This window comes from Pteronotus mesoamericanus, unplaced genomic scaffold (assembly GCF_021234165.1).
Source record: "Pteronotus mesoamericanus isolate MK-2021 breed Mesoamerican mustached bat unplaced genomic scaffold, CSHL_Meso_final scaffold_476, whole genome shotgun sequence".
NCBI classification, from domain to species: domain Eukaryota; kingdom Metazoa; phylum Chordata; class Mammalia; order Chiroptera; family Mormoopidae; genus Pteronotus; species Pteronotus mesoamericanus.
In genome coordinates this window covers 2,645,362-2,671,987 of record NW_026555318.1, presented here as the reverse complement: position 1 = coordinate 2,671,987, position 26,626 = coordinate 2,645,362, and the positions used below count along the sequence as shown (strand labels likewise).

Below are 26,626 nucleotides of genomic sequence, written 5' to 3'. Positions count from 1 at the left end.
GAGGCTGTCCCACGTTAAACCTTACTGCATCTGAAAACATGTTTACATCCCAAAAAGCCAGCCCAGCTTTTTTTATAAAGAGACTATTAATCAATTACCTCCATAAGGAGGTAACTCCTAATATTCCTATGATGTTTGAATGCCATGAGAAACCTCAAAAAAAATACCATTTTGGTTTTTCTCCTTAAAGTGAAAGGTGGGCTCTAATTTGCTTGGGCTTGATGCTATAATACCAGCACAAGCTACAAGCTCCCTACAACTGAATAAGCATTGCTCTTTTCCCTCCCATCGTTTTGACCCTGAACCTCACAGAGTTAGAAAGAAATACTGTATAAAAACAGATAAAGGGTTAAAATATTACAAATAAATAGCTAAAATTATCTTCCTTCCCCCAAACACTCCTAAGAAACAGACACCAAACATTACTTAAGTGTCCAAAATAACCGAAGTCCTTCATTTGTCCATGCCTCAAATGGACAACTATCCAAACAAAGGTGAACAACCTTTATGCAAATGCATCAAGGAATGTATTGCTTTTTCACTTTCTGCCCAGCCCTTCACATACATGCACTAAAATTGAGTTTAAAACATGGCCTAAAAATGGAAAAGGGGAGAAAAAATATATATATATGAATATTTCCCACAAAACTGGTTCCCACCCTTCCCTCTCCCTACATCCCTCCCACCCCCTCCCTTTCATAAGCAAGTATTTTAACTTTTTTTTTTTTTTCCTGGCAAAGGAACAGTGATTCTTAGTAATCAAACCTATGATCTCTCTAGTAGGGTCTGGTTATGCCTTTCTAAATTCACCCAGCTTAGTGTCAGAAGACATGCCACTTAACATTCTTAAACACAAACTCAGACCTGTCCAACTCATCCCCTATGGTGGTCTGTCTATAAACTTTATAGTTTTTCTCTGGCCATGTTTTTTATCTTAAAAACTAAGGTTCCTAATTGCCAATCAGGGCCACATCCATAAGATCATCATCTTCCTCCCCAATCATAAAGTCAGGGCTGAGCCTTGAGGGCCTGTCTGTAGATAAGATTGTGTTACTTGTCATAGACAAGGACTGGTCTGAAGAGATGGGTGATTTAGACCAACTCTCTGGCTTCATGCTATGAGATTTTTTCTTATCTCGGTCTTTGTCCCGATCCCGATCTTTGTCTTTTACTTTCTTCTTTTCTTTTTTGTGCTTCTTATGCTTCTCTGTGCTGTATTCTGGAAGTGGTCGGATGCCATCATCTGAGCTGGGACTGTTCTGATAAGATTTCTCTGCAATGGAGGAGCCTGACTCGCTTTCACTGTCCAGATTCTGGGGGGTATATGCTGGTGACTTACTATGGCTGGGAGAGCCACGCTCATGCTTTGGAGTGGAACCACTGATGAGTGGAGAACCATAGTTTTTGGAAGAGGCCATCTGAGGCCTGAGCCCTTCTCCACTACTTTCCCCAGGTTTCTGCAAAGTCACTTTGGCCTTAATGCTGGGGGATCCCCCATCATGCTTGCTGATGATAATTTTTGCCACACCCGTGCTCCCCACATTTTTTGACTCTGAAGTCTTCTTAGATGAATCCACTGACCCCCCCGAGGTTGAAACCTTTGATTTGTCTTTATCACTTTTCTCACGCTTGCCCTGGAACTCTCCTCCTGACATGTTATGTTTGGAGGACACAGGATGGCTAGAAGAATTTGTGCTAACCCCTATCTGGCCATCCATTGGGTCTTCGCCTCCAGGGCCACTGGTGACAACCCCATGCTTCAGTTTATCTATGACAGCTGTTAAGGATGGCTTTTTATTTCTGCTGGGAGATTTCCCTTTGGAACTCCCATGCTGGTTCTGAGAGGATGACATGGAAGAGCCACTCGAAGAAAAGGAAGATGATGATGCTGTACAAGAATTAGATGATGGGGGAGTTTTTAATGAGCCTGAGGATCCTAACCCTGAAGATGACTTCATGCCAGTACTTGAACCAGTTCCAGACATATGAGAACCACCAGAACCTGAACTGATAGGGGACTTGGCTTTGGAGGATGGGGGAGTCCCGGGAACAGGCTTCATTGGAGAGGCAAGCTTATCAGAGCCTCCAGGTGGCCTTGAATGAGAAGGGGATATGTTTGGTTTACTTAAAGGGTTCATAAGCGATGATGGCTTTCCTTGAAGTTTCATCTTGGTGCTGCTGGAGCCACTGCTCAGTCCATGCTTGGTAATGGGAGAGGAGCCTGGCTTTCCCCCAGACTGGGATGAATTTTTGGACTGGCTAGACCCAGAAGACCCTTGGCTAGAATATATACTGCCACTTAACTTGGAACTTGATGAACCTTCAGATTTACTGCTTTTCATCTTGCCTGAGTTGGAAGCAGAAGATGAGGAAGAAGAGGAGGAAGAATGGCTATGGTGGCTTTTGCTGCCTGAGGAAGACACAGAACCGCTGCTGGCATACTGACTGTGAGAAGACGGCTTGCCCACCATCACAGTTCCCTTAGGAATCTGAATAGTGATTTTGGGAATGGGTGGCGTGGCAACACCTGGGGGAGTCTGAGATCTTCCTGAACTGCCTGGAGATTTGGATCCACCTGTACTGGTAGGTGGGGTGAAAGGTCGGTTAGAAGAACTGTGAGACGGGGACTTCCCCTCAGTGTCTGCCTTCTTCCGCTTTGGAGGCTTATCTTTGCTTTTGCCATCATTAGAAGGGGTCCGACTGCGCTTCCCTGGTTTGCTATCTAATCCTGGCCCTGACAGACTACTATTACTGGTGCCATTGCCTTCCTTCACTCTCTTTTGAGTCTTGTCTTTCCCTAAGTCCCCAGTGGTCAGTAAAGGACTCTGGCTACCACTGTGATGCTCCAAAAGATCTGCAGAACCCAAAGCCTTACCAGCCACTGCTATAATACTGAAATCAACTGTGTCAGCTTGGCTATTGCTTTTAAACTTAGTCTCCCCATTATCACCTCCAAGCATTGGCACCCCCAAAGTACTTAGTGTCTGAGATGCAAATCCTTTAAAATCATCATTATCTCCACTTTGGCTGCTTTCATCAAAGTATTCTTCTCCAAAACCACCTTGGCTCTGGCTGTTCAACAAATCAGGATTGAAATCTACTCCATCAGAAAAAAAATGATTGGTAGGAGAGTCACTACTGGGGCTTCCAGCAGCATCTGCAATAAGGTCAGCTGGATCAGTGTATGGATTTTCATTATTATTGGTTTGAAAGACATCAGGGTCAAAGAGGGCACTCTGAGAATGCCCAGAGCTTGAAGAATCTCGAACAGGGGTGCCAATGGGTGGGCAATCATCACTAGTGCTGGGAAGCTTAGAGGCTTCTTCTGCAATGTCTGAAAGGATATCAGTTACATCTGGGCCAATGCTGTCTGAACTGGATAGTCGGACCATCCTTTGAATACTGGGCTGGGGGTGAGGTACTGGTTGTGGGTAAGTTGTCGGGGGAGTACTACACTGGCTTGGAGCTGGAGTGATGTGTGGTGTATCCAGTGTATCAGCTGTCATGTTGACATCAAAGATAGGGTTCTGTGAGTCAACATCCATTGAAAATAGCTCCCTCTGAAAGTCATCTTCAGTCTGGTGCTTGGGTTTGTCAGGTAGTAATCTTGATGACTTCTTCTTCTTTGTCTTGTTGCTTCCCGAGCACATTTCCATCCGGGGTGAGCCGGAAGAGGAGTTCTGCCTTTCTAAAGGACTGCATCCATAAAGGGTTGAGAAATCCTGGGCAGGATTATCTTTAAGAAGGTTCATGAGCATCGGGTGGTTCTTGGTGTTGCCGGCCATCGAAGAGACAGGTGGCGGCGTGTGATGAGGAGGGGTCGGACTCGAGCCAATGGTAGACCCCCCGTTCCCTGTGATTTGCAACAAACTGGTAAGAATTGGGTTCTGAGACACCTTGCTGAAGTCCTCCCCATGGCCCACCGACTCATGCCGATCTTTGATGCTCATGCTCATATTAAACAAGGTGGTAATGGGACCCCCCGGAAAGGTGTTGGTTGGTGTAGTGGTACCACTCATTGGGTTGTTGCCTGTGGTCATGCCATACCCTGGGCTGCTAGCCGGGGGCAGGTTCTTTTTCACCATGTCTTCAACTGTCTCTGCAATGAGGGACAGTGCTGGGGTGTCGGCCTGAATGGTTTCAGCCTTCCTCCGAATAGCCCTCATCGTCACAGGGATGGACATACATCTGTTAAGATAAGATGGAAAAAACAAAGTTAACATTGCACTAGTTGCTGAATGAAACCAATTTTTCATTAGGGAAAACAGGCTTTAATTTTGCCTAAGATTTAGATATGTCATCAGAGGTTTGCAGTAATGCAGTTTTCAGGTAAGGCAAGTAAACCCACAGGCAAGAACCATTCTATGAAATGCCAGAGCTTTGATTTATTCTAAAAAGAATCTGGACCAATAGGTAATCGTCAGCCTCTTTTGAAGCACCACCCAAAACAAACTAACCATAAACAAGAATCCAAATAATTAGCTACATAATGAACTAGAATAAAATGGGTAATAATTAACTCATTAACAAAATGCCCTCCTTTTGGAGTTTCACATGTGATTAACGGGATATAGATTTATCTTAACGTACCAGTAGAAAAATCTCTTGACCCATCAAGTTTTAAACCTTAATGGCTTACATCACCCCACAACTATACTGTGAAAAGTACTACTACTGGTATGAAATCTTGTTTATTTTATAAATTTTTAAAAATATTTTATTTAAGAGAGAAGGAAAAGGAGGGAGAAAGAGAGGGAAAGAAAAACTGACGTGTGAGAGGTACCTAGATCAGTTGCCTCTTGCCCTCCGCCAACTAGGGACTTGGACTCAGACCTAGGCATGCACCCTGACTGGGAATTGAATCAGTGATATTTAGGTTCACAGGCTGGCACTCAATCCACTGAGCCACACCAGCCAGGGCAAAATCTTGTCTATTTAAACCAAAACACTGTTTCTTATGAATTTATATTTATAAACCTATGTTTGAAAACATTTTGCTGGAGAATGTGTTAGCAACCTTTCTTACAGGACCAGTTAGTAACAGTTTTGACTCTTGAGGATCATTGTGGTTTCTGCCGAACTACTCTTCCATCTTAGCTCAAAAGCAGCTATAGACAATATGTAAATAAACAGACGTGGCTGTGTTCCAGTAAAATTTATTTATAAAACAGTCCACTAGTACCTGCTCAAGAAAAATCTCACTATTACATAGTAGTATTTCTGGAAAGCTAACTGGCTTAATTGTCTTCCGAAACACTGCCACTGCCATTTTACATATGTTAAAAAGTAACAGAGAGGATAAGTAAAAAAAAAAAAAAAAAAAAAAGGCCTACATCTTTTTTCAGCTTTCTCTCTCCAAAAGAACCCTAAAGCCAGACTTCAAGTTACCTACCTTACTTCCCATTTTTCTCATAATGATATTTTAAAAACCAAAGCTCATATTGCTTTTGAATCCGAAAGCAGAGAAGGGTGAATTCAAAGCAGTGACTAACTGCTTTCCTCCTAAATTTCCAATTCATCATTATACACCTCTTACTGGGACTCTGATGGAAAAGGGCCAGTGCTACCTTTGAACAACTTTGGCAATGAAGTCATCTGTGCAGATGAGTGCATCTGACAGCCCCTTGTAGAGTTTACAGCTCACATGTGTTGAGTCCTGCACATCCATTACCACTGAAAGACAAAATATACAGGAGGTATTTGAGATAGACTCAGCTTCTGACTTTTCAAAAAGAGATAAAGGACCAAACTGCTGCCATGAGAGAGATGGTAGCCACCCATACAACTCACCACACACAAGGGAGTCATTCACAGGGTGTTGAAAAGATACACTGAACCGGGACTCTGACAGGGGACACACTTCAAATTGGAGAAGCCCAGGAGAATCTAAAAGGCAAAGAAAACATCATATAATAATCAACCAAATGTAAGACTTGAGACAAGTATAATAATCCCTAACTGTAAAGAATGAAATTAAACTAAATTTTAGTTTAAGAAAGTAAATCCTACACCTACTATATCATCCACAAGTAATAGAAGGAAGCTGCCAATTTATGTTATAAATATTCCAGAATAAAGTAGTAACTAAAGTTTAATTTTCTAAAATGAAGGCATTCACAATAACCCCTAAATTGTTAAAGACCTTGACAGACATAAAAACCCTGCCTTAAAAGTGAATTCCGAATATAAATATGACCAACAGAAGTTCCTCATTCTATTTGATAAGCAGACATCTAGAACAACTGCCATAAACCCTGCTTTCTATCAGTGTTTGCAGCTGTTAGCTGTGCAGCCCATAATCTGTTGAACAGGGATATCAGGCTACAACCTAAAATGATATACCTAAGCCAAATACACACATTTCTGTCATCATATGTTCCTAAACCAAACCTGCTGCCAGCTCAGAGATAAAGATCACATACTTTCTTGACAGAACACATCTCTATAGGACTAACTTCATAACTAACTTTACAGAAATTCATGTTTAGATGCCCTGAAGCTATTTGGAGAGTTCTAGGATTCAAATACATGAAGTAGAAGGGCCATAAGCACACTTGCATATGCTCTCTGAAATTTCTCATTTCTAAAGCAATTCTTATTCCCATAAAAACTGTCCCCTGATTTTCCTTCCCTGTTTCTTCTTGCTTACCATTTGCACTGATATGTCACTATCACTGAAGTGCTTTACAACTAAAGTAAAAAGTAACTATGGTCAAATAGAGCAGCCAAAATTCATATCAAAGCTTTTAACAGCAAACTGTTGAAAAACACCAGCATTCCAGAATCCTGGGAGAAAAAGAACATTGAATGGTTTCACCCCTCTTTAAACTATACAATTAAGTTCTCAAAAGAACAGGGAGAGGAAATATACTCAGGACTAAAAAGCACTGTCCTAACAACCTAAAATTTAGATATCAAGAAGTCCTCTCTTCCTATAGCATCCCAAGTTCTCCAGTATATCCTGCTGCAAGGTTCAGGCCCTTAGATATCCAATTATATCACTGTATGCAGATAAAGAGTAAGTCCCTTGCAACCCCTCTGCGCCCCCCACCCCCGAAAAAAAAAAGAAGAAAAAAATCCCAGTGGTTTCCAAATGCCAGTTTATAGATTGGTTCCATCAAATTATTTGTGGAGTTTAAAGTAGATTCCCAGCACCTCCCACTGATGTTGTAATTCAGTTCATGTGAATGTGGAAACCAAATAGCTGTATTTTTAAAATATTTTATTTATTTATTTTTTAGAGACAAGAGATGGGAGGGAGAAAGAGAGGGAAACATCAATGTGCGAAAGGGATAGATTGATTGGTTGCCTCTCGCACACCCCCAACCTGGGATCTGGTGTGCAACCCAGGAATGTGCCCTGACTGAAAATCAAACCAGCGACCTTTCAGTTTGCAAGCCAGCTCTCAATCCATTGAGCCACACCAACCAGGGCCAAATATCTGTAGTTTTTAAAAGTTCCATAGGCAATATGATGGGTCACCATATTGGAATTTTCAGTTTCCATTTACCCGTATATATATCAAAAGGAAAGGCAGTACCTTCTTTCAGAATAGTTCTTTTGACACAGCTTCCAATTAGGGTATTATAGGCCACTTGGTGTCTGATAAGATTTAGGATAAGAGGAACCCGTCCAGGGTGCTGAAATGTGATTTTGCTGAGAAGGGTTCCCTGCAGACTTCTGCCATCTGGAAGAGGAGCATCCTTGTTGAGGAAGTAGCAGTGCTGCTGACCTGGAAGAGCCTAGGCAAAAAGAACAAAGGAAATGAATGCTACTCACCCACTGTACTCCAACCACAAACTATCCTAAAAAAAACCTATGCCTCAAAACTCAAAAGCAATTTCTTGGAGAATAATAGAACTCTACTGTTAATTCTTTGATTAGCTGGTGTTATAAATGCCAAATACTCACTTGGCTGAAAAGACTCTCTTTGTAAATGTTCTGCTAGTGGTTTCCTAATGTAGCTAACAAAAAAATTACATCAGAAATCTATATAAAAGAGGTTCCTGAACAATAAATGAAAGATCTTTATTTTTATAAAATACTCTACATATAAGTATAATGCAGCTAGAATTTGGGAACTATTACTTTAGTCTACACTATCATCAAACATTACAATAAACTCAAGTACAGATGGGGTTCTGCTGCTTCTTTAATTTATTCATTACAGTACTTTCTTCTCTGTATGTACCTCTCCAGATAATAAGCTCATGGTACTTGAAAAAATTAAACAATAAGAATGCTTAACACCTACTTAAAAGCTTGTAAAAGTTCAGAATACCATTAAGAGACTTTCATCTGTAATTTCAACAATGAAATGTATGTTGTTTCCTAAGTTAAAAGCTCATGTTCTTTATTCAGTATGTTCCAGAGATTTCTGTAATTTCCTGCTTGACTGAGGAAATAGGATATGATCCAGCAGTCCAAAAGTAGGTTATCTGACCTCAGTAATTCAATAAAAGAAAGATTCTGATCTTGGGTCCAAACATGACCTACACAGTCTACAGGGCCTTACTTACAGCATAAAATCGCATGTTGTGATTCAAAGGTACAGCGTCAGGGTCCTTTGACAGCTCAAACTGAGTGATCAGTTCATAGAGGGGCACATAAGTTGGTTGAGTTTCAAACAATGGAATTCCTGAGGAGGAAAAAAGAATCAACATAATGATCACAATAAGACCATAATATTGACAGCTTAGTTCTTCCTTCGTAACTTCTACTGAGTCCATTTATTCAAAAAGTACTTGAGTACAAAGCACCATGATGTTTATATACCCAGCAGAATTTTTTTTTGAGGCCTTCAAGACCAAAAGAGGTCTAAGATAATCTAAATTTGAAATTTGCTTTCCACATTTATAACAAGATTAGCTCCTGATGCTTAAAACTCACCTGTGCAGTTCTGAAGTTTCTGAACAAATGCTCTAGATACTGGTATTGGCTGGGGAAACTTCAAGAAGAAACAGGCAGGAAGATCAACACTGTTGGCACTGGTGATTGAGGAGAAGGAGGGGGTCCTTCAAACAAAAGGGGAGGGTTGGATTTTGACTTGATATGAAAATGAAAAATCTAAACACATCCTTAGACATATCTGTATCATATAAACATGTGCTCACAAAGCCTATCAAAACTCACTCTTTGAACTTTTAATTGTCCCCCAATTATGGAACATCTTATTTGTTAACCCTAAAATATTCAATCAAATATATCTTTTGAGGCATGTCCTCTAATTATCACTCCAACATAACTCCAAGTCAACCATCTTGAGTTCCATAAGAAAACAATGGAGCAATCATTAAACCAGCGGAATTAGCATAATTCTCTCTCTCAGGACAGAGAATGTGTTCTCTAAGCAGACTGCAGAAGGGAACATTAAAATAGACATTGAAAAAAGAAATTAAATGAATAAAAAGCCAAACTCTAGAAAGTCAAGTTTGGGAAAAGCCAAGTGAAAGTAATAGTTATTTCATACTGGGCTTGAAGTTGAAAAAATGGACTTTGCTACCCTAGAATTAATTATATTTGACTTACCATTTGTTATCAACTGGATGTGACCCCATAATTAATGGTGCAATTGGGAGTTTGTACATAGCAGATGTTCCTTCAATTGTCACTGATGCATTCATGCCCAAAGAGCGAGGAACTGGGAATAGACAAGAAAAGGGGTATTCGCCAAAGTAACATAAATTATAAGGACCTTAACATTTAAAACAAAACAAAACAAAAAAAAAAGCTAACTAGGCTGACTTCTGCATAATTCATCAGACCTATTTTGTTTGTCAGATGCTTTAATACCTATATAACTTAGAAATGCTAGAAGTTACCTTTTTAAAAAAGATTTATTTATTTTTAGAGAGAGGAAGGGAAAGAGAGAGAGGGAGAGAAAAATCAATGTGTAAGAGATACATGGATCGGTTGCCTCACACACCGCCAAATGGGGACCTGGCCTGCAACCCAGGTATGTGCCCTGACTGGGAATCAAACCAGTGACCTTTCGGTTCACAGGTCAACGCTCAATCCACTGAGCCACACCAGCCAGGGCAAAAGTTACCTTTCTAACCAACCAGTATTTCTGTCTGTAAATAAAACAAAAAAAATAAGAAAACAATGCAGTCCAAGGAAAAAAATTTTAAAGGCTCATTACTGTTATTGATACTTTTTTCCTCTAACTTCAGAATCTATTAAATATAATTATGAGTATAGGATAATCAATGAATGAAGTTATAAGGGTACCAAATGAGGTATTAGACCATTTCTCATTTTGTTTTAGTGTATTTAAGTGCAAATAGAAAATAACATCCATTATTGTAATTCTTTAGTAAGTTGGCTGATTTCTTCACCTTTAAATTAAGGGGGATTTTTTCAAGTCAGGTGGTCTTGAAATGAATACTCATTTACTTATTCAACAGTACTTATTAAGCTTTTATTATTATGTGTATATATGCATATATGTGCATATACATATGTAGATATGTGTGTGTGTGTGTGAGAGAGAGAGAGAGAGAGAGAGAGAGAGAGAGAGAGACTGCATCAGGTACAAACTTTTGTAGGGATGGCAAACTTACTACGGAGTAGCAAACCAGAAAGTGCAAGCAGGGCTGGGCATTCACAGTCTTAAAAATACTTTTTAAACATGGAACAAAACCTTCAGTTGTTTTACAGTCTTACCATTATTCTCATGCAAAACGATGGGAGATGTAGTCTTATCATCCAGTAGGTCAGAAGGAGAGGCATAGTACTTCAAGTTCATTAAATGACCTATTAAAAATAAAATTTATCACTACATCATTATCAGGTAAAATACAAATAGAGAAAAACATTCCCATTTCTATATACCTATATACAAGGAAATAGTTTCACAGATATGAAGACTCATACTCCAAAGCAGCTTATGAAATATCACCAAAGCATAAGTATTTACTTTAGGGGCAACAATTTACTTTACAATTAAAAAAATAAAATTTAGGGAAGACAGGTGTTAATACCTTAGAAATCATTAAAAATACATAAATTACCGGTGATTTTCTCCCTCTGCTTTTATAAACCCAAGGTAAAATTTTAAGTAATGACCCTTCAACTAAAATTAGACATTATTCTAAATAAACAAATAAGGATCACATACCCCCACTTCTTGGAGTGAGATAGCCAACACTTCCATGAAGAATCTTATCTAAGGGACCAGCATTGGTTGCTTTCCTGCAAGACAGATGATCTATGTTTGCTTGTGTTTAAGCCCTGCAGGTATTAGTTCACAATGTGAAAATAAGCTCAGCTCTTAAAAGACTTATAGTAATGACTCTGTCCTGTAACTGGGCATATTACAATTGCATTTCATTTTCAAAGAGAAGGGATTATTTCTCAGTATACAGCAGTATATAATGTTGCAAACAAAAATCACTACTATTATTTATTAGATGGGAGGCCAGGTTTGACAAGTCTTAAGATAAAACCTAGGGAATACCAACCAACAACCTAGGAATACTGAAACTCAGAAAATGGAATGCAATCATTATTTGAGAAGTCAAAGGAAATGGACAAGATGTATAATATAGGTATAATATAATGTATAATAATGTACATCTATTAGTAGATATATGCAGGGTAGGGAAAAAAATAAGTTTACAGTTGTGAGTATGTGATAGTTTATTCTTGTATTATTTTCCATACAAACAACTGTAAACCTACTTTTGCCCAACCCTGTATAATAGGACCCTGGTAACAATCCCCTATACGAAAAACTTTAAGAACAAGGTCATATAGAATTTTAAGAGGGGTCATACAGAATTGTCACCTTAGCCAGTCTTACCAGTACATGACTGCCATTTTAGATAGATCCTGTTCTAAGGACTGGAGAGCCAAGTACATTTTAGTCTTCAGTTTGCTAAAAGTAGATGAAGAGAAGAAGAGTTAAATAGTTAAAATACATACATACACATACACAAACAATACAGAAAGGCCAGAGTTCAAGTCTATATTGGAAGCAACTAAAAACTTTTAAAAAGGTTTTTAAATCTAGTGTTCCTTCAAAGCTAATTTGTATCTCTATCTAAAAGAGCCAAGTAGACTAACAGAATCCCAAGTAGCATAAAAGTAAAATTGACAAGCCAGTTCTACAACAACTAATTTCTTTCAGCCCAGAAATCAATATGTTGAAGACATCTCAAGGATTATAGTCTTCTTTTGGTATAATAATCCATTAAGGCAAATACTGTTTATTTAAAATACCTTTAAAAAACATAGCGTTAGAAGCTTAGCTATAGATTGTCATTATTAGAAATCACAAATGAGATAAGGCAGAAGACTTGGCAAATTTCTAAGCACAAAATAATTTATAGATATATACTGATTTTTCCAACAAAAGCAAAGCACAAAACCCCACAAAATACTTACTTGTCTCCTGGAAGGTTATAAAGATTAACAAGACCCTTAAGGTGCTTAGAAAATTCATCAAAATTTTTTTCCCTATAAGAAGTTCAGGGAAGAGGAGAGGGGGAGGAGAATAAAACACATAATTACTACTCAATCTTAACAGCAAAGTACCAAAAATCATGGCTATATAAAACTAATTTTCATAATTTGTTCTTTTTACCCCCAGTTTTCTAGAATCAATCAAAAGTAGCAAAAGAAAAAGAAATGTTTTCCTTTCTTTGCCCATTTTTCTAGAGGTGCTAATAAGCAGTATAAAATATAGTCCAAAAGACCTGTTAATTTATATACTAATTTTCTTTTAAGTAATGAGACTTGGCTTAAATAAATCACTTCCTTTTCCTCTGCATACATAACCAAGATGACCAGATGGAATGAGAATAAAAATACAACAACAAAAAACCCTTTTGATTGGAGAGAAAATGGAGTAAGTAAATTGAGAAGACAGAATACTTGCAAGTAAGTGGGAACATAAGAACAACAAGGATAAATGAACACTAAAGAGAGACAGATGGATGACCTAGAGAAAAAGGGATGGGTAGGTACTATGGAGGCAAACAACACATTCCAAAGGTTGTATGACTAGATCTACTCCAGGAGGAAAAACAAAACTAGTACTACCATGACCCCTGGCTTTCAAGAACCAAATTGTGTGGCTTGGATTCTTAGTCAAATAGGCATCTGTGGGCAGGCTTAGGAATCTAACACAACTCAGCAATTCTCTCTGTATCTTTTTTCCAACTTAAAAAAGTCTCTTGAAAGTTAAATTGCTCTAACAATGTCAGATACTTGGTCAGGCACTTATTGAATACTTACAGCTGGAAGTGCCATGAAGACAGTAAAAAGTAATAGGAGCAGCAGCAAAATATATTCCCTACCTTAAAATTACAATCTATACAAAGTGACTAAAAATATCGGGTATAAAAGCTAACTGAGGTTCCTACTTTCAAATATGCTCACAAATTAACTCTGGAACACCACTAGTTCATAAATTGGAGTAATCTCCTACTCCAGATTAGAACCAGAAATACTGGCTTTATGGACTAAGCCAATGTCCATCTTTCTGGACAAAGGTGGTACTACAGCTTTGCTAGAATTAGAAAGATTATTTTTTATGTTGCATTGCAATTTTCTTTCTTTTTTAAAAAAATATTTATGTATTTTTAGAGAGGGGAAGAGAGGGAGAGAAACCTTGTTGTGCGAGAGAGATACCAACTGGTTGCCTCTCACATGCCTCCAACTGGGTACCCAACCCAGGTATCTGCCCTGACCTGGAATCGTACCAGAGACCTTTGGGTTCACAGGCTGGCACTCAATCCACTAAGCCACACTAGCCAGGGCCAAATTGAAATTTTTAAAAGCTGGTTCGAGTCTGGTGCATTTGGTTGTAAGTACATTAATCTGATCACTGAGAAACCTATAAAACTTAATTCCTCAATATTACCACCCTAAGACATCCATGTGGCATCTGAAAACTTCACTATATTTAAAATATAAACTTGATGTAATGACTTTCTCAAATTCCCAGAAGGTTAATTTTCGGTTTAAATTTAAGTATGGAAATTTCAACTTAATTCAAAGGGAAAAGATAAGCCAGGAGGAAAAACCATCAACTGCTAAAAGAGATTCTTCAAGCCTAGCACTATACTACGATGGGAGTACGTCACGATATGCCTTAAACGCAAAATAATTTTTCTCAAAATCAGTGCAAAAAGTTCTTTTTATGATGTAGACTCAATTTTCTCGAGCCTTCTCTGACTCAATAATCAGATGCTATTTTTGATCCATACAGAATTCCAAAAGCTAGATCAATAGTTCTCAAATATTTAAGAGTGAGTGTTGCCCTCCAGGGACTTTTTGCAATATCTGGAGATATTTTTGATCGTCACAACTCAGGAGATACAACTAGCAACCAGTGGAGAGAGACCAAAGATACCATTAAACATTCTACAAGCCACAGGGCAGCCCTCCAGAACAAAGGCTTCCAATCCAAATTGTCAATACTGCCAAAGTTGAGAAACCCTGAACTAGATAGAGTAGGGTAAGAAATCAAGTTAATTCTGAAAGTGACAAGTATAGACTCTGAAAAGTCTTTTTTTTTTTAAAAAAAAAAAAAAGGTTTTATTTATTTATCTTTAAAGGGGAAGGGAGGGAAAAAGAGAGGGAAAGAAACATCAATGCATGGTTGCCCCTCATGCTCCTCTCATCGGGGACCTGGCCCACAACCCAGACATGTGCCCTGACTGTGAATCGAACCAGTGACCCCTTGCTTCACAGGCCAGCACCCAATCCACTGAGCCACATGAGCCAGGGCTAGACTCTAAAAAATCTTTTTTTTTTTTTTAAGATTTTTATTTATTTATTTTTGGAGAGGGGAAGGGAGGGAGAAAGAGAGGGAGAGAAACAGTAATGTTTGGTTGCCTCTTGCGTGCCCCTCACTGGGGACCTGACCCACAACCCAAGCATGTGCCCTGGCTGGGAATCGAACCAGCAACCCCCTGGTTCACAGGCCGGCACTCGGTCCTCTGAGCCACACCAGCCAGGGCAAGAGTGAAAAATCTTGACCAAAGAAAATAAATTTGTTCCTTAGGAATCTAATCCCCCCCCTTATTGAATTTATTCGGGTGACACTGGTTAACAAAATTGTACAGGTTTCAGGTTCATAATTCTACAACACATCTGTACACTGTGCTGTATATTCACCACCCCAAGGCAAGTCTCCAAGGAAGGTAACTTTGGACTGGCCTCAAAACCTAGCTATAATAAAAATAAATAAATAACAAATAACAAACCTAGCTGTAAAGAACAACATTATCTGCCAATGTCAGGGAATATATCATTTGCTTACCTTAGCTGCTGTGCAAGCTCTGGACAGCTCTGAAATTAAAGAAATTATGTTAAAATGTTAAACTACTTTAAGACCTTTGAAGATACCAAACATTTTTCTCATATTAGTAGCACATGCTTTATAACAAAAACATTAAAACTATAGAAGGTCCTTATTAACAAGATATCAACAAACATCTTCCTACTTGGTAAACAATGGGTTTGGAGAGGGAAATTAAAGATCAAAATGTATGAAATAGTTTTATGAGTTCAGATCAACTTTCAGTACTCCTTTAAAATATTAGGACCTCTCTTTAATGCCATCCTTGGAATTCATATCCAATTGTCTGGTTACACACATTTTAGATTCATCTCTTTTATAGGATTTTTCAGGGACATCAGCTATATACAAGATTATCTGTCCATCTTGACTATAAGTTCTTTGAAGAGAGGACCTTTGTTATTTCTAAATCCTCAACACCTATCGTTCAAGTACAGGTCATGTTTGTTTATATGAAATGGAAAGGGTTCCTCTGGTGTTTCCACTTGTCAAAGCTTTTGGATAATGTTAGAGATGGACCCATATTACTCTAAATTCCATTCTATAGCTATTGATGTTGTAACCCATCACATCACCTCTACAGTGGCTCATGAAAAAATCAAAACCCAAGCTATTTCAAACCCCAACAATTAATTTTAAAATTAATGTCTCTAAGTAAACCCCACAGATTCCAGTGAAATATCGACAACACATACCACAGGATTCTCCCCATGGTGAGCCACTTTTACATCACAAAGCTGTCCTGCAGGATCTAACTGCACTTCCACATAGAACATATCTGACGTGATGTAACATTCAGTGCCACTGGCACTGAGATGAGAGCCCAGTCTAGCAGGAACAAATCAAAACAAAAATTAATAGAAGACACGTAAATAAAGCCACCCAAAGTCAACACTAAGTTAAACATTTTTGCCTACAGATAGTCTACTTACCCATTCTGTCTTGCTATAGATTCCAAACGGTCAGTCATTGCTGGTAAAGATGTTACTATGAAAAGGTGAAAAAAGGAAATCACAAGGGATGCTCCAAATAAAATTGTATTCTTCAAAGACAGAAACACCCTGAATATATCCATCCTTTCAAAGTGATAAACACATTCAAGAGTTCAAATGCTTATAATTTGCACAAAGGTCACTGGGTAAGGGTTAGCTGTGGCCTACACAGTAATAATCAAAAGAAGCAAAAAAAGAAAAGAAAACAAAACAAAACAAAAAAACTCTATTTGAAAAAACTACTGGACCTTTCTCCTTACCCTTTTTCATTACTCATTTGGGACAAGTTGTCTTGTCTCAAAATTTAAAGAAGACACAGTTGTTTTGCTAATGCTTCTAAGAAAGATTAATATCAAAACCAACATAAAAACAGGTGCTCTCCCTCTTGGGAGTACACCCGTGCTTTTCTTCTCTCACAGGTGTGCACCTCCTAAACTCTTACCGTCACCACGAGACTTGCAACCAGGGAAGCAACGGACAGTGGCAACATGTCCCGGGCTTACCCCATATATCTATCTCCAAGTTCCCCGTTTCTCTGACTTTCCGGTGAGCCAAAGCAAAGCCACACCTAGGCGCTCTCCTCTTTCTTCTATCCTAAGCACTTCCTTATTTCACTGTCCCCAGCTTTAATAAATGTATTCTCAAAATTAAAAAAAAAAAAACCATAAAAACCAAAATTCAAGATACTCAAGTGTTTATAGTGGTTTTATTTGCAATAGCCAAAAGGTGGAAATAACCCATGTGTCCATCAATGGGTGGATAAGCAAAATGTGTTACTTATATACAATAAAATATTTTTCAACTTTCTTAAAAAGGACGGAAATTCTGACACATGCAACGAAATGGATGAACCTTGAAGACATTTTGCTAAGTGAAATAAGCAAGTCACAAAAGGACAAATACTTTATGACCCCACTAAGTAGTCAAATTCTTACAGACAGAAAATAGAACAGTGGTTCCCAAGGGCTGGGGAGAGGAGGAAACAAGAAGTTATTGTTTAATGGATACAGTTTCAGTTTGGGAAAATGAAAAAGTTCTGAAGGTGCCCTGACCAGTGTGGCTCAGTTGGGCGTTGTCACACAAAGTAAAAGGTCGCCAGTTTGATTCCGTCAGGGCACATGCTGGGGTTGCAGGTTTGGTCCCCAGTTGGGGCGCGTAGGAAACCAACCAGCTGACGTTTCTCTTTCACATCAATGTCTCTCTCCGTCTTTCGCCCGCCCTTCCCCACTCTATAAAAATAAATAAATAAAATATAAAAAGTTCTAGAGATGGATGGTGATGATGGTTGCACAACAATGTGAATGTACTTAATGCCAATGAACTGTTCATTTAAAAATGTACATGGCCCTGGCTGGTGTGGCTCAGTGGACTGAGTGCCGGCCTGAAAACCATGGGGTTGCTGGTTCCATTCCCAGTCAGGGAATATGCCTGGGTTGTGGGCCAGATCCCTAGTAGGGGGTGCACAAGAGGCTACCACACATTGATGTTTCTCTCCCTATCTGTCTGGAAAAAAAAATCTTTAAAAATAAAAATGGTTAAAATGGTAAATTTTGTGTTATGTATGTTTTACCATAATTAAAAAACCAACATTCCCCCTGACCAGTGTGGTTCAATTGGTTGGACTGTTGTCCCATGGACGAAGAGGTCACGGGTTCAATTTCCTGGTCAAGGCACATACCTAGGCTGCAAGTTTGATCCCCAGTCAGGGTGCGTAACCAAAGCAACCATGCAATGCTTCTCTCTCACATCACTGTTTCTTTCTCTTTCTTTCCTTCCCTTCCTTTCTACTTCCTTCCTCTCCCTCCCTCCCTCCTCTACTTTCTTCCGTCTCTCTAAAACCAATGAAAAAAATGTCCTTGGGTAAGGATTAAAAAAATAAAAATTCAGCTGAGTAAGGTTCACTTGCGATATATCAGAGTAAAATCTTTTTTACTTTCATTTCTCCCCAAAAATAGAAAGGTTAATTGTAAGCATGGATAATCAAGCTCATGATATAAATTTTATGTTTGCTTTCCTGAAAACATTGTTCATAAACACAATAAAAACCTTTTAACGTTAAAATGTCCATCTTCTTATTGAGAATTAATTAGAACATGTAAAGAAAAAAGAACTTTCCCCTGCTATCTATAGTTATGCTTCATTAATTATCTTTGAAATTTCTACCAGCCTCTAAAATAGGATCAAAATGTTTTACTAAAATAGGATCAAAATGTTATAAAAGTTCAGGTAAGAGCTCATCTCAATTCCTTGATGAAAGCAAAACTGATGACAAGCATAAAAAGTTGACCTACCTCAATTCATATTTCTAGTGTCTAAGTGTAAAATAATCTTTCTTAAACAGAGTGTTTTAAGAAATTAGCATTTTTTAAAAATTATTTATTTATCTATTTTAGAGAGAAGGGAAGGTAAGGAGAGAGAGAGGGAGAGAAACATCAATGTGTGTGGTTGCCTCTCACATACCCCCCCCCACTGGGGACCTGGCCCACAACTCAGGCATATTCCCTGACTGGGAATTGAATCAGCAACCCTTTGGTTCACAGGGTGGCACTCAATCCACTGAGCCACACCGGCCAGGGCAAGAAATCAGCAGGTTGCAAAGATGATTACCTTTGAGAGCTTTCTGCAGTGTCTCCAAACAGCTGACCAAATGTTGATGCCCTCCAGAACTCATCACAACCCTCTTCTCCTGTATTAAGTGGGAAAACATTTGAGGTAGAATGTTAACCAAGCCAAAAGTGTTTCAGATAAACATATACATTATCCTAGTAGCAATACTTCAGGATAGTACATAGACTATATCCTATAGTCTGTATACTCTATATTCTGTATATACTTTCGATTTAAGTCTATAAACTTTTTTAAAATACACTCTTTAACTGTTACTCTGTCCATCCAGCCAAAGAAGAAAAGTTCATATAGTACATGGATACATCCATATCCAAATACATGAAGGTAGGAAAGGTATTCCCAGATCTAAAATAAGATAACCTTCAGGTAGGGGGAGGGGAATTAAGAATCAAAATGTAAAAAATGAGATCAGCCTCCTTAGAAGTAACTATATGCTAAGATTTACTCAGTTAAATGGGGTCGCTCACAAGATTTGGCAATCCCCAAATCTAACCAGATGATTTGCGAGTAATATAAGAAATACAATGACACCATAGTCAAAGTGGATTGACTCAGAAACAGATTATATAGTCCAGAAAATGGATTCCCAAAGAGTAAAAAAAAATGGCAGTTTTTCTGACCCTACCCAGGGAAGAAGATTTTCTCTGTACAACATTCCAATCCCCAGAAATGTGAACAGTTTTATGATACAAGGATAGTTTTTCAGGCTTTTCCCTGCCCTAAATCCATTTCCCTTTGCTCTAATTCCAACCTTACAAAACAAACATCTGATTAATTAATAATCTGGCTTCCTTTGTACCTGAATAGACACGGGAGTGTTCTGGACAATGAATACCAATATTTTTTAACTGAAAAGACAGACCCTCTATTTTAAATAAATTATTATTCTCATTTACATGTTAATCTACTAAGATTTGTTATTATGTCAGTTGTTGAAAATAATCTGAAGTCTTGATAAACCAATAAAATCACATTACTGATCAGCAAAAGTGAAAAATAGACAGTGGAAGTTAGGGTGACCAAACCAAGGCACTAGTACCTCAAAATACAGTTCTTAGTAGCCACTTAAAATTCCTCTACGTCTTGATGTCTCTCTAATGACAACACCAATTATATAGAACACATTTCAAACTAGAATATGGTTGCCTTGTAGTATAAAAATGACAACCTCTGAATTCAGACTGTAAAAATTACAATTCTTTTTCTAAAAACATTTTTAATACCTTTTATGTATACAACCCTGAGCCAGAAGATGCACATACATTTGTAAAAGTTACAGAAATATTTTAGCAACAAAACAATTTAATATCCATTATCTGATTTGATCCTTACAACAGAACTACAGCAGGTCCTTGAATAACAACTTCTCATTACGTTGAATGGGCAAACAAAAATTGATTCCTGGCTGGGGCCACTGTCTGTGTGGAGTTTACACATTCTAGCCATGTCTGTTTTCTTCGATGTCCCAAAGACATGAACGTTAGATTAACTGCCACATCTAAATTGTCCCAATCTAAACAAGTGTGTGTGTGTGTGTGTGTGTGGAGAGAGAGAGAGAGAGAGAGAGAGAGAGAAAGAGAGAGAGAGAGAATGCGCCCACAATGGAATGGTGTGCTGTCCACAGTGGGTTCCTACCTTGAACCCTGAGCTGCCAAGATAGGCTCTGGCCACCCAAGACCCTGAATTAGAATAAGCAGGTTGGGTAATAATTTTCTTACTTGTTTTTATTACTATTTCTTAAATGTCTGTATGACTCACATTTATTTTGATGTTTAATATTACAAGTGTTTTGTGTCATTATTTAGAAGTTTGGTGATGGTTTTGTGACCAGAACTATGCCCTAGGAACTTTAACTCTTGTGTATATCAATCAGACTATGATAGTACTGGTTTTGCTGTATGTCATTTCACTTAAAGTTGCAGTTTCCAAGAACCAATTAAGCAAGTACTTAATGTATGTTGAAAAGCTCACAGGTATTGTGTGCCTCTACTTTCCAAATAAGAAAATTGAAACTCAGAGATATTAAATAATTTGTCCAAGGTCATATAAGTAGTGAGCACTGGCATCAAGCTTAAAATACAGGTCTTTTTTTTTTTAATTGATTTTAGAGAAGGGGGAGGGAGAGAAAGAGAGACATCAATTTTTTGTTTCACTTATTTATGCATTAATTGTTTGCTTCTTATATATGCCTTGACCGGGGATCAAACCCACAACCTTGGTGTATTGGGATGACACTCTAACCAACTGAGCTAACCAGCCAGGGCAAAAATACAGATCTTTTGACAGCAAAGTCAGTTCTTTTCCTAGTGCTATACTGATAAGATCATTTGAAACACTAATAAATCTACTAAACTGAGCACACTCTGGGCCCAGGTAAGTTTAGTTGGGGAAGAGAGGGTACTTTCACTGAAGTAAAACATACACACAGAAAAGTACACAAATCCAAAGAGATCCATGAATTATCATAAAGGAAACACTCCCATATAACTATTGCCTAAGTGAACTCATAGAAGTTTTCCTACATCACTTGACTACCACTGGAATCACATGGGTGAACTTTTAACATCCAGCCCCCCACGCTCCCTGTCTTCCATTTCACTGAGGACTCGACATACAGGTGAATGGCTCAGGAAGGAGTAGTAAAGAAAGGTTGATGTAAAAAGGTTTATGGTCAGCTGGGGCAGCCACTGAGGAACAGCAGCCATGGCCCTCCGCTATCCCATGGCTGTGGGCCTCAATAGAGGCCAAAAAGTGACAAAGAACATGTGTGCAAGCCGAGGCACAGCCACTGCTGGGGGCGCCTCACCAAGCAAACAAAATTATTTCGGGAAATGATCTGAGAGGTGTGGCTTTGCCCCCTATGAATGGCGCACCATGGAGCTGCTCAAGGTCTCTAAGGACAAGAGGGCCCTGAAATTCATCAAGAAAAGGGTGGGGACACACATCTGTGCCAAGAGGAAGAGAGAGGAGCTGAGTAATGTCCTTGCAGCCATGAGGAAGGCAGCAGCCAAGAAGGACTGAGCCCTATCCCCTCTGTGTAATAAAACCTGTTCTCTGAGAGAGAGAGAGAGAGAGAGAGAGAGAGAGAGAGAGAGAGAAGGGAGGGAGGGAGAGAAGGGAGGAGAGAGGGAGGGAGGTTGGTTGGTTGATGGAGTGAACGGGTAACTTAAGAATTAATTGTGGCCCTGGCTGGCGTGGCTCAGTGCCTGTTTGATATCCAGTCAGGGGAGTCCAGGTCCCCAGCTGCAGGGGGGCGGTGGTGAGAGGCAACCAATCTTGTTTCTCTCCCTCTTTTTCCCTCCCTCCCCCATCTCTAAAAGTGAAGAAAATCTTAAAAAAAAAAAAACCCTGCAAATTCAACTCCTAGTATAGGTACAATGAAAGTACAATCACATTGGTATCAAGCAGTTTGACAGGAAGTGAAGAATAAATGGCTCTATCCCAGCCTATCATATGTGTCTCTTATTAGTTTCTTAGCACTTCTACCCAAAGTACATCAGTGTACTATAACTCCTGATTAACGCAATTTCATAAATATATCTCCTTCTTGGGTATACTCTTAAAACACCTGAGTACATGGTGGCTATCAACTTTATGATAAGTAAAACTAAAGACAGCCCTCGCTGGTATGGCTCAGTGGATTGAGCACCGGCCTATGAACCAAAAGGTCACTGGTTCAATTCCTGGTGAGAGGTCAGGCCTGGGTTGCGGACCAGGTTCCCAGTTTGGGGCCTGCGATATCGATGTATCCTTCGTGTACCCATCGATGTTTCTCTGCCTCTCTTTCTCCCTTCCTTCCCCTCTCTCTAAAAACAAATAAATAATACCATTAAAAAATATATGAACCAAAGACACATTATAACAGCTAGTTTGAAAAATTTGACATAGAGAGCTTGCTTATTAAATAATTATCAAAGCACACACCACAATCCTCACCATGACTTGACGCACAAGCTTAATGGTTTCACTCCAAGGTCTATTTTGGTTAAATTTTGCATGGAGCCGTTCCAAGAGAGAACTCATCTTACTCAGCTTTTCCGACTCTACAATATAAATAAGAAGACATCATTAAAAACTCTTCTTGCAAGACCTTAGTTTTTCTTGCAAATAAAACCCCCATACATCAAGAACTCAGTTAAAATATTTTTCAGTATCATTTACTTCAAAACATGTAAAGAATTTATTTTTAATGACAAGAAGACACACAAAGTATGGGCCTAATCCAATAAACACCATAGAACAGGACTGCTTTCTATGCAAATTTTTAATGAGAACCAAAAAAGAACCACTTCTAATCATGTTTCAGGACCAAGACTACAATTTAGTGATAAAATCATTTCATGATATGTATAAAATCCCCTGACAATATAAGTAGAGCATACATTTGAACATAGCCTAGTAAGGTTAGTTGGTTTTCAATGTGAAAATACAGACTTTCTTAATCTTTTTTCATAATTTTAAGAGATCAATTTATAAGTATAATTAGGAAAACAGACTTTGTTATTCAGATTTCTCCTATTTGAATCCAAACTACAACTTTATAGACAGAGAAGATGTCAATATCTAAATGATGAGTTTCCAGCAGCCATAAGAAAAAGGTAGGAAAGAATGACTCCTGAACTAAGTGTGTGAGCGAACCTCCTCCACCCTTAAATCCTCCTCCTCTAATTCTTGTACAGCTTAGTATCAGCAAGGACCTGTGCTAGAAACGACTGGCAATGCAAAAACACAATGTGCCTGAGATGGCATCTGTGAAAGGATGTAGCTAAGTTAACCTAGAAATAACAACCACACAAAGCAAAATAAAATATGCTCTTAAAAGCAATGATACAATATGCTCTTCCCCTGGGGAAGACTTTCCCATCCCCTTCTTCCCCTCAGGTGTGTTACCTTTGCCTTTCCCTCTCCTAAGCTCCAAGGGCCCTTGTTCTGCTTCTGGAACTTGTTTCCTGAGCCTACGCAGTCCAGCTGGCTGACTTTTACTACCTCTATGACTTTTTAAATAAACTTTATCTTATTAAAAACAAACAAAAAAACAGAAACATTATTAATTGAAATTCAAAGGGGGGAAAGTTAGCTAGTTGCAAGAATATTACAGAAAAGGTGTCACTGAAAAATAAACAGAATATCAGCAATCAGACTTGAGGCAGTGACATCTTCTAAATCAAGATCCAAACTCCTTCCTCCAATGCCCTCATCTTCTGGATAACTGGTGTGGGGTGACTTCATCCAGTTTATAATTCTGGACACATTTCTGGGAATTCCTACTTTCAAGACTCATTTGATCAAGCACTATTTTATTTGCAAGGGGATTGGCAGTGAGCAAACTAGACAAAATTCCTGCTTCATTTTTTATGTCATTCCTCTGCACCAAAGGAGTAAACCTTCCTTCTTCCTCTACTTCAAAACATATCCCCCTTCCTTTCCTTGAGAAGCCTGATGATAAACATTGTTTTATGAATACTCAAATCTAACATTTTTTGAGCAACTATTCATGTCGTAGGGACTATACAATGATGAGTAAGGCAAGGTCCCTGATCTACAAAGCTCAGAATACAGTGAAAAAGACAAGTAACAAAGTAATACAGTGAGCGGTATTAGTAATAGAACTATGTTCAAAATACTAAGGAAGCATTTAAACTGGAGTGTAGAACTTTGGAGAATCAAAGTAAGGTTCCACAGAAAAGCTGTATTTCAGTTCTGAGTTAGCAGCCACTGAAAGGATAAAAATCAAACGCATATTAAAAAATATACAATAGTACAAGATCTGAACACGGTGATGTTCTAGAGAACTGCTGGCTTTTATTATAAGGACTTAATCATTTCACTCACGCCAAAACATCCTCCAGTACTTTGGCAAACAGCTCTGTATTATTGTTCTTATGTCATTAGTCAGACGTCTCCTCTAGAACGATGTGTAAGAATGATTTTAGCTTCACTCTCCTGGTCTTCCATAATTTTATGATAAAATGTCCTGAGGACCAATAATTGCCCCTATCTAAGCAGGAAACCTTCACGGAAGTTGGGAACCCCTATCACCCCGAAGTCGGAGCTCTTCACCACCAGAGATGGCACGCTCAGAATCTAAAATTCACACAAATCCCGCCTCCTGGACTCTGCGCCCTCGGGAGAGTGGTCTTCGCGAAGGCCATCGGACCCTAGCTCCTCTCACAGATTGGCTCCCCCCAGCTGTGTCGCGCCCCCCTGCTTTTTCCTTCAGTTACTCACCCTCGGTTTCCCCCTGAGCCTTCATCCTGACAGTGGGGAAGGCCTGAGTCCTACACAAGAGGATAAGCCGTCCCCCACCACTAACAGGGGAATCAAGTTAGTTCGGGATACCAGGACGCAGGGCACCAGTACTCCCCACTCTTCCCGGAGAAGGCTCAGTCTGAAGTCCCTGGCGGCAAGAAGAGAAGGGTGCTCGCGGCCGCCGCCATCTTCCCCAACGGAACTTCCCAAAGATCGCGAGATTAACAGTGATCCTGCGAGAGAAAGAGAGAGAGAGAGAGAGAGAGACACACACACACACCCCCACACAGAGAGAGAGAGAGAAAGGGGGGGGAGAGAGAGAGACACACACACACAGAAAGAGAGAGAGAGTGAGAGAGAGAAAGGGAGAGAGAGAAAGGGAGAGAGAGGAAAAGGGAGGTGCACCAAACTATCGCGAAAAAGGGTTAATACTGTTCTTCTCGCGAGACTCTATCAACCCAGCCTTCCCTTAGATTTTGGTAGTTTCAGATATACCGTAGGTACGTTTGGTGCTTGGCAGGTGATAGTGATCCGTTTTTCTTGACATCAGCATTTTGTTTTGGCATTTAAGCAATTCGCAAATTAAAATTCCTGGCTCTCCTTGGCAGTTAGAAAAAGAAAGTTTTACCTTTTGAGGCAGTATGAATGGACCTGGAGAACATCATGCTAAGTGAAATAAGCCAGAGAAATACAAATATCATATGACTTTACTCACATGTAGAATCTAATGAACAAACTGAGCTAACAAGGAAAATAGGGACAGATTCTCACATAGATGGAGAGCGGAAACAGCTAGGTGGGCCCAGGGTAGGGGTGGTGGGGAGAGGTTAGGGGGTGGAGGGATCAAGCAAAAAGGAAAAAGGACTCATGGACGTGTACAACACTGTGGTGGTGATTGCTGGGGGGCGGGGGTATAAGGGGACTAAATGGTAATAGGGAAAAATACAATAAAGATTAAATTTAAAAAATAAAAAAAAATAAAATCCCGGGCTCTCTTCCCTGAAAGTCTAGGTTTTTGAAGGATGTTTGTATCAGGAATATTTTATTATGAAAGGGAAGGAGGGAGGGGGGTAACGGGGCAAAGAAGGGGAAGGGTCAAATCAAGGAACGTGTATAAAGGACCCATTGACTAAGCCAAAATGAGGAAGGATTGAGGGTGGAAGTTGGGGGTGGGTGGGACAGGGGAAAGTGGTGGCGGTAAACTGGAGACAAATGTATTTGAACATTAAAAATTAAAAAAATTTTTCAAAGAATATCTTATTAAAGATAATACGCTTTCTTGAGATACTAGATGGACTAATTATGCAATAAAAAAGATTTTGATTCTTTGTAACACGATGTTACAAATCAGCCCAGTACACTAAATTCCCATTTTTTTAAAAGAAATATTTCTTGAACAATTAAAATGTTTTTAAAGATCTAGGAGATTTTGGATTAAAAGGGTCCC

The 26,626-nt window shown here is 39.0% G+C and overlaps 1 protein-coding gene and 1 pseudogene across 2 annotated transcripts; one reads left to right on the top strand and one right to left on the bottom strand.

The window, feature by feature from the left end:
- Positions 1 to 735: 735 nt before the first annotated feature.
- Positions 736 to 25,530, bottom strand: MED1 (mediator complex subunit 1). 2 transcript variants are annotated; one of them, XM_054593716.1, is made up of 17 exons: positions 25,159 to 25,530; positions 22,867 to 22,973; positions 18,910 to 18,988; positions 16,243 to 16,297; positions 16,006 to 16,138; positions 15,272 to 15,300; positions 12,388 to 12,459; positions 11,804 to 11,878; positions 11,120 to 11,193; positions 10,666 to 10,755; positions 9,529 to 9,640; positions 8,890 to 9,014; positions 8,520 to 8,638; positions 7,541 to 7,742; positions 5,791 to 5,886; positions 5,568 to 5,673; positions 736 to 4,188 (listed from the first exon to the last, which is right to left on the bottom strand). In XM_054593716.1, exons 1-17 carry the CDS (start codon positions 25,181 to 25,183, stop codon positions 951 to 953), a joined length of 4,737 nt encoding a protein of 1,578 aa, XP_054449691.1. In that variant the 5' UTR covers positions 25,184 to 25,530; the 3' UTR covers positions 736 to 950. The 2 variants fall into 2 exon arrangements, with proteins under 2 accessions (XP_054449691.1, XP_054449692.1); XM_054593717.1 differs by lacking the exons at positions 16,006 to 16,138; positions 18,910 to 18,988; positions 22,867 to 22,973; positions 25,159 to 25,530.
- On the top strand, positions 21,634 to 21,965 carry LOC129086966 (60S ribosomal protein L36-like; annotated as a pseudogene).
- Positions 25,531 to 26,626: the final 1,096 nt, after the last annotated feature.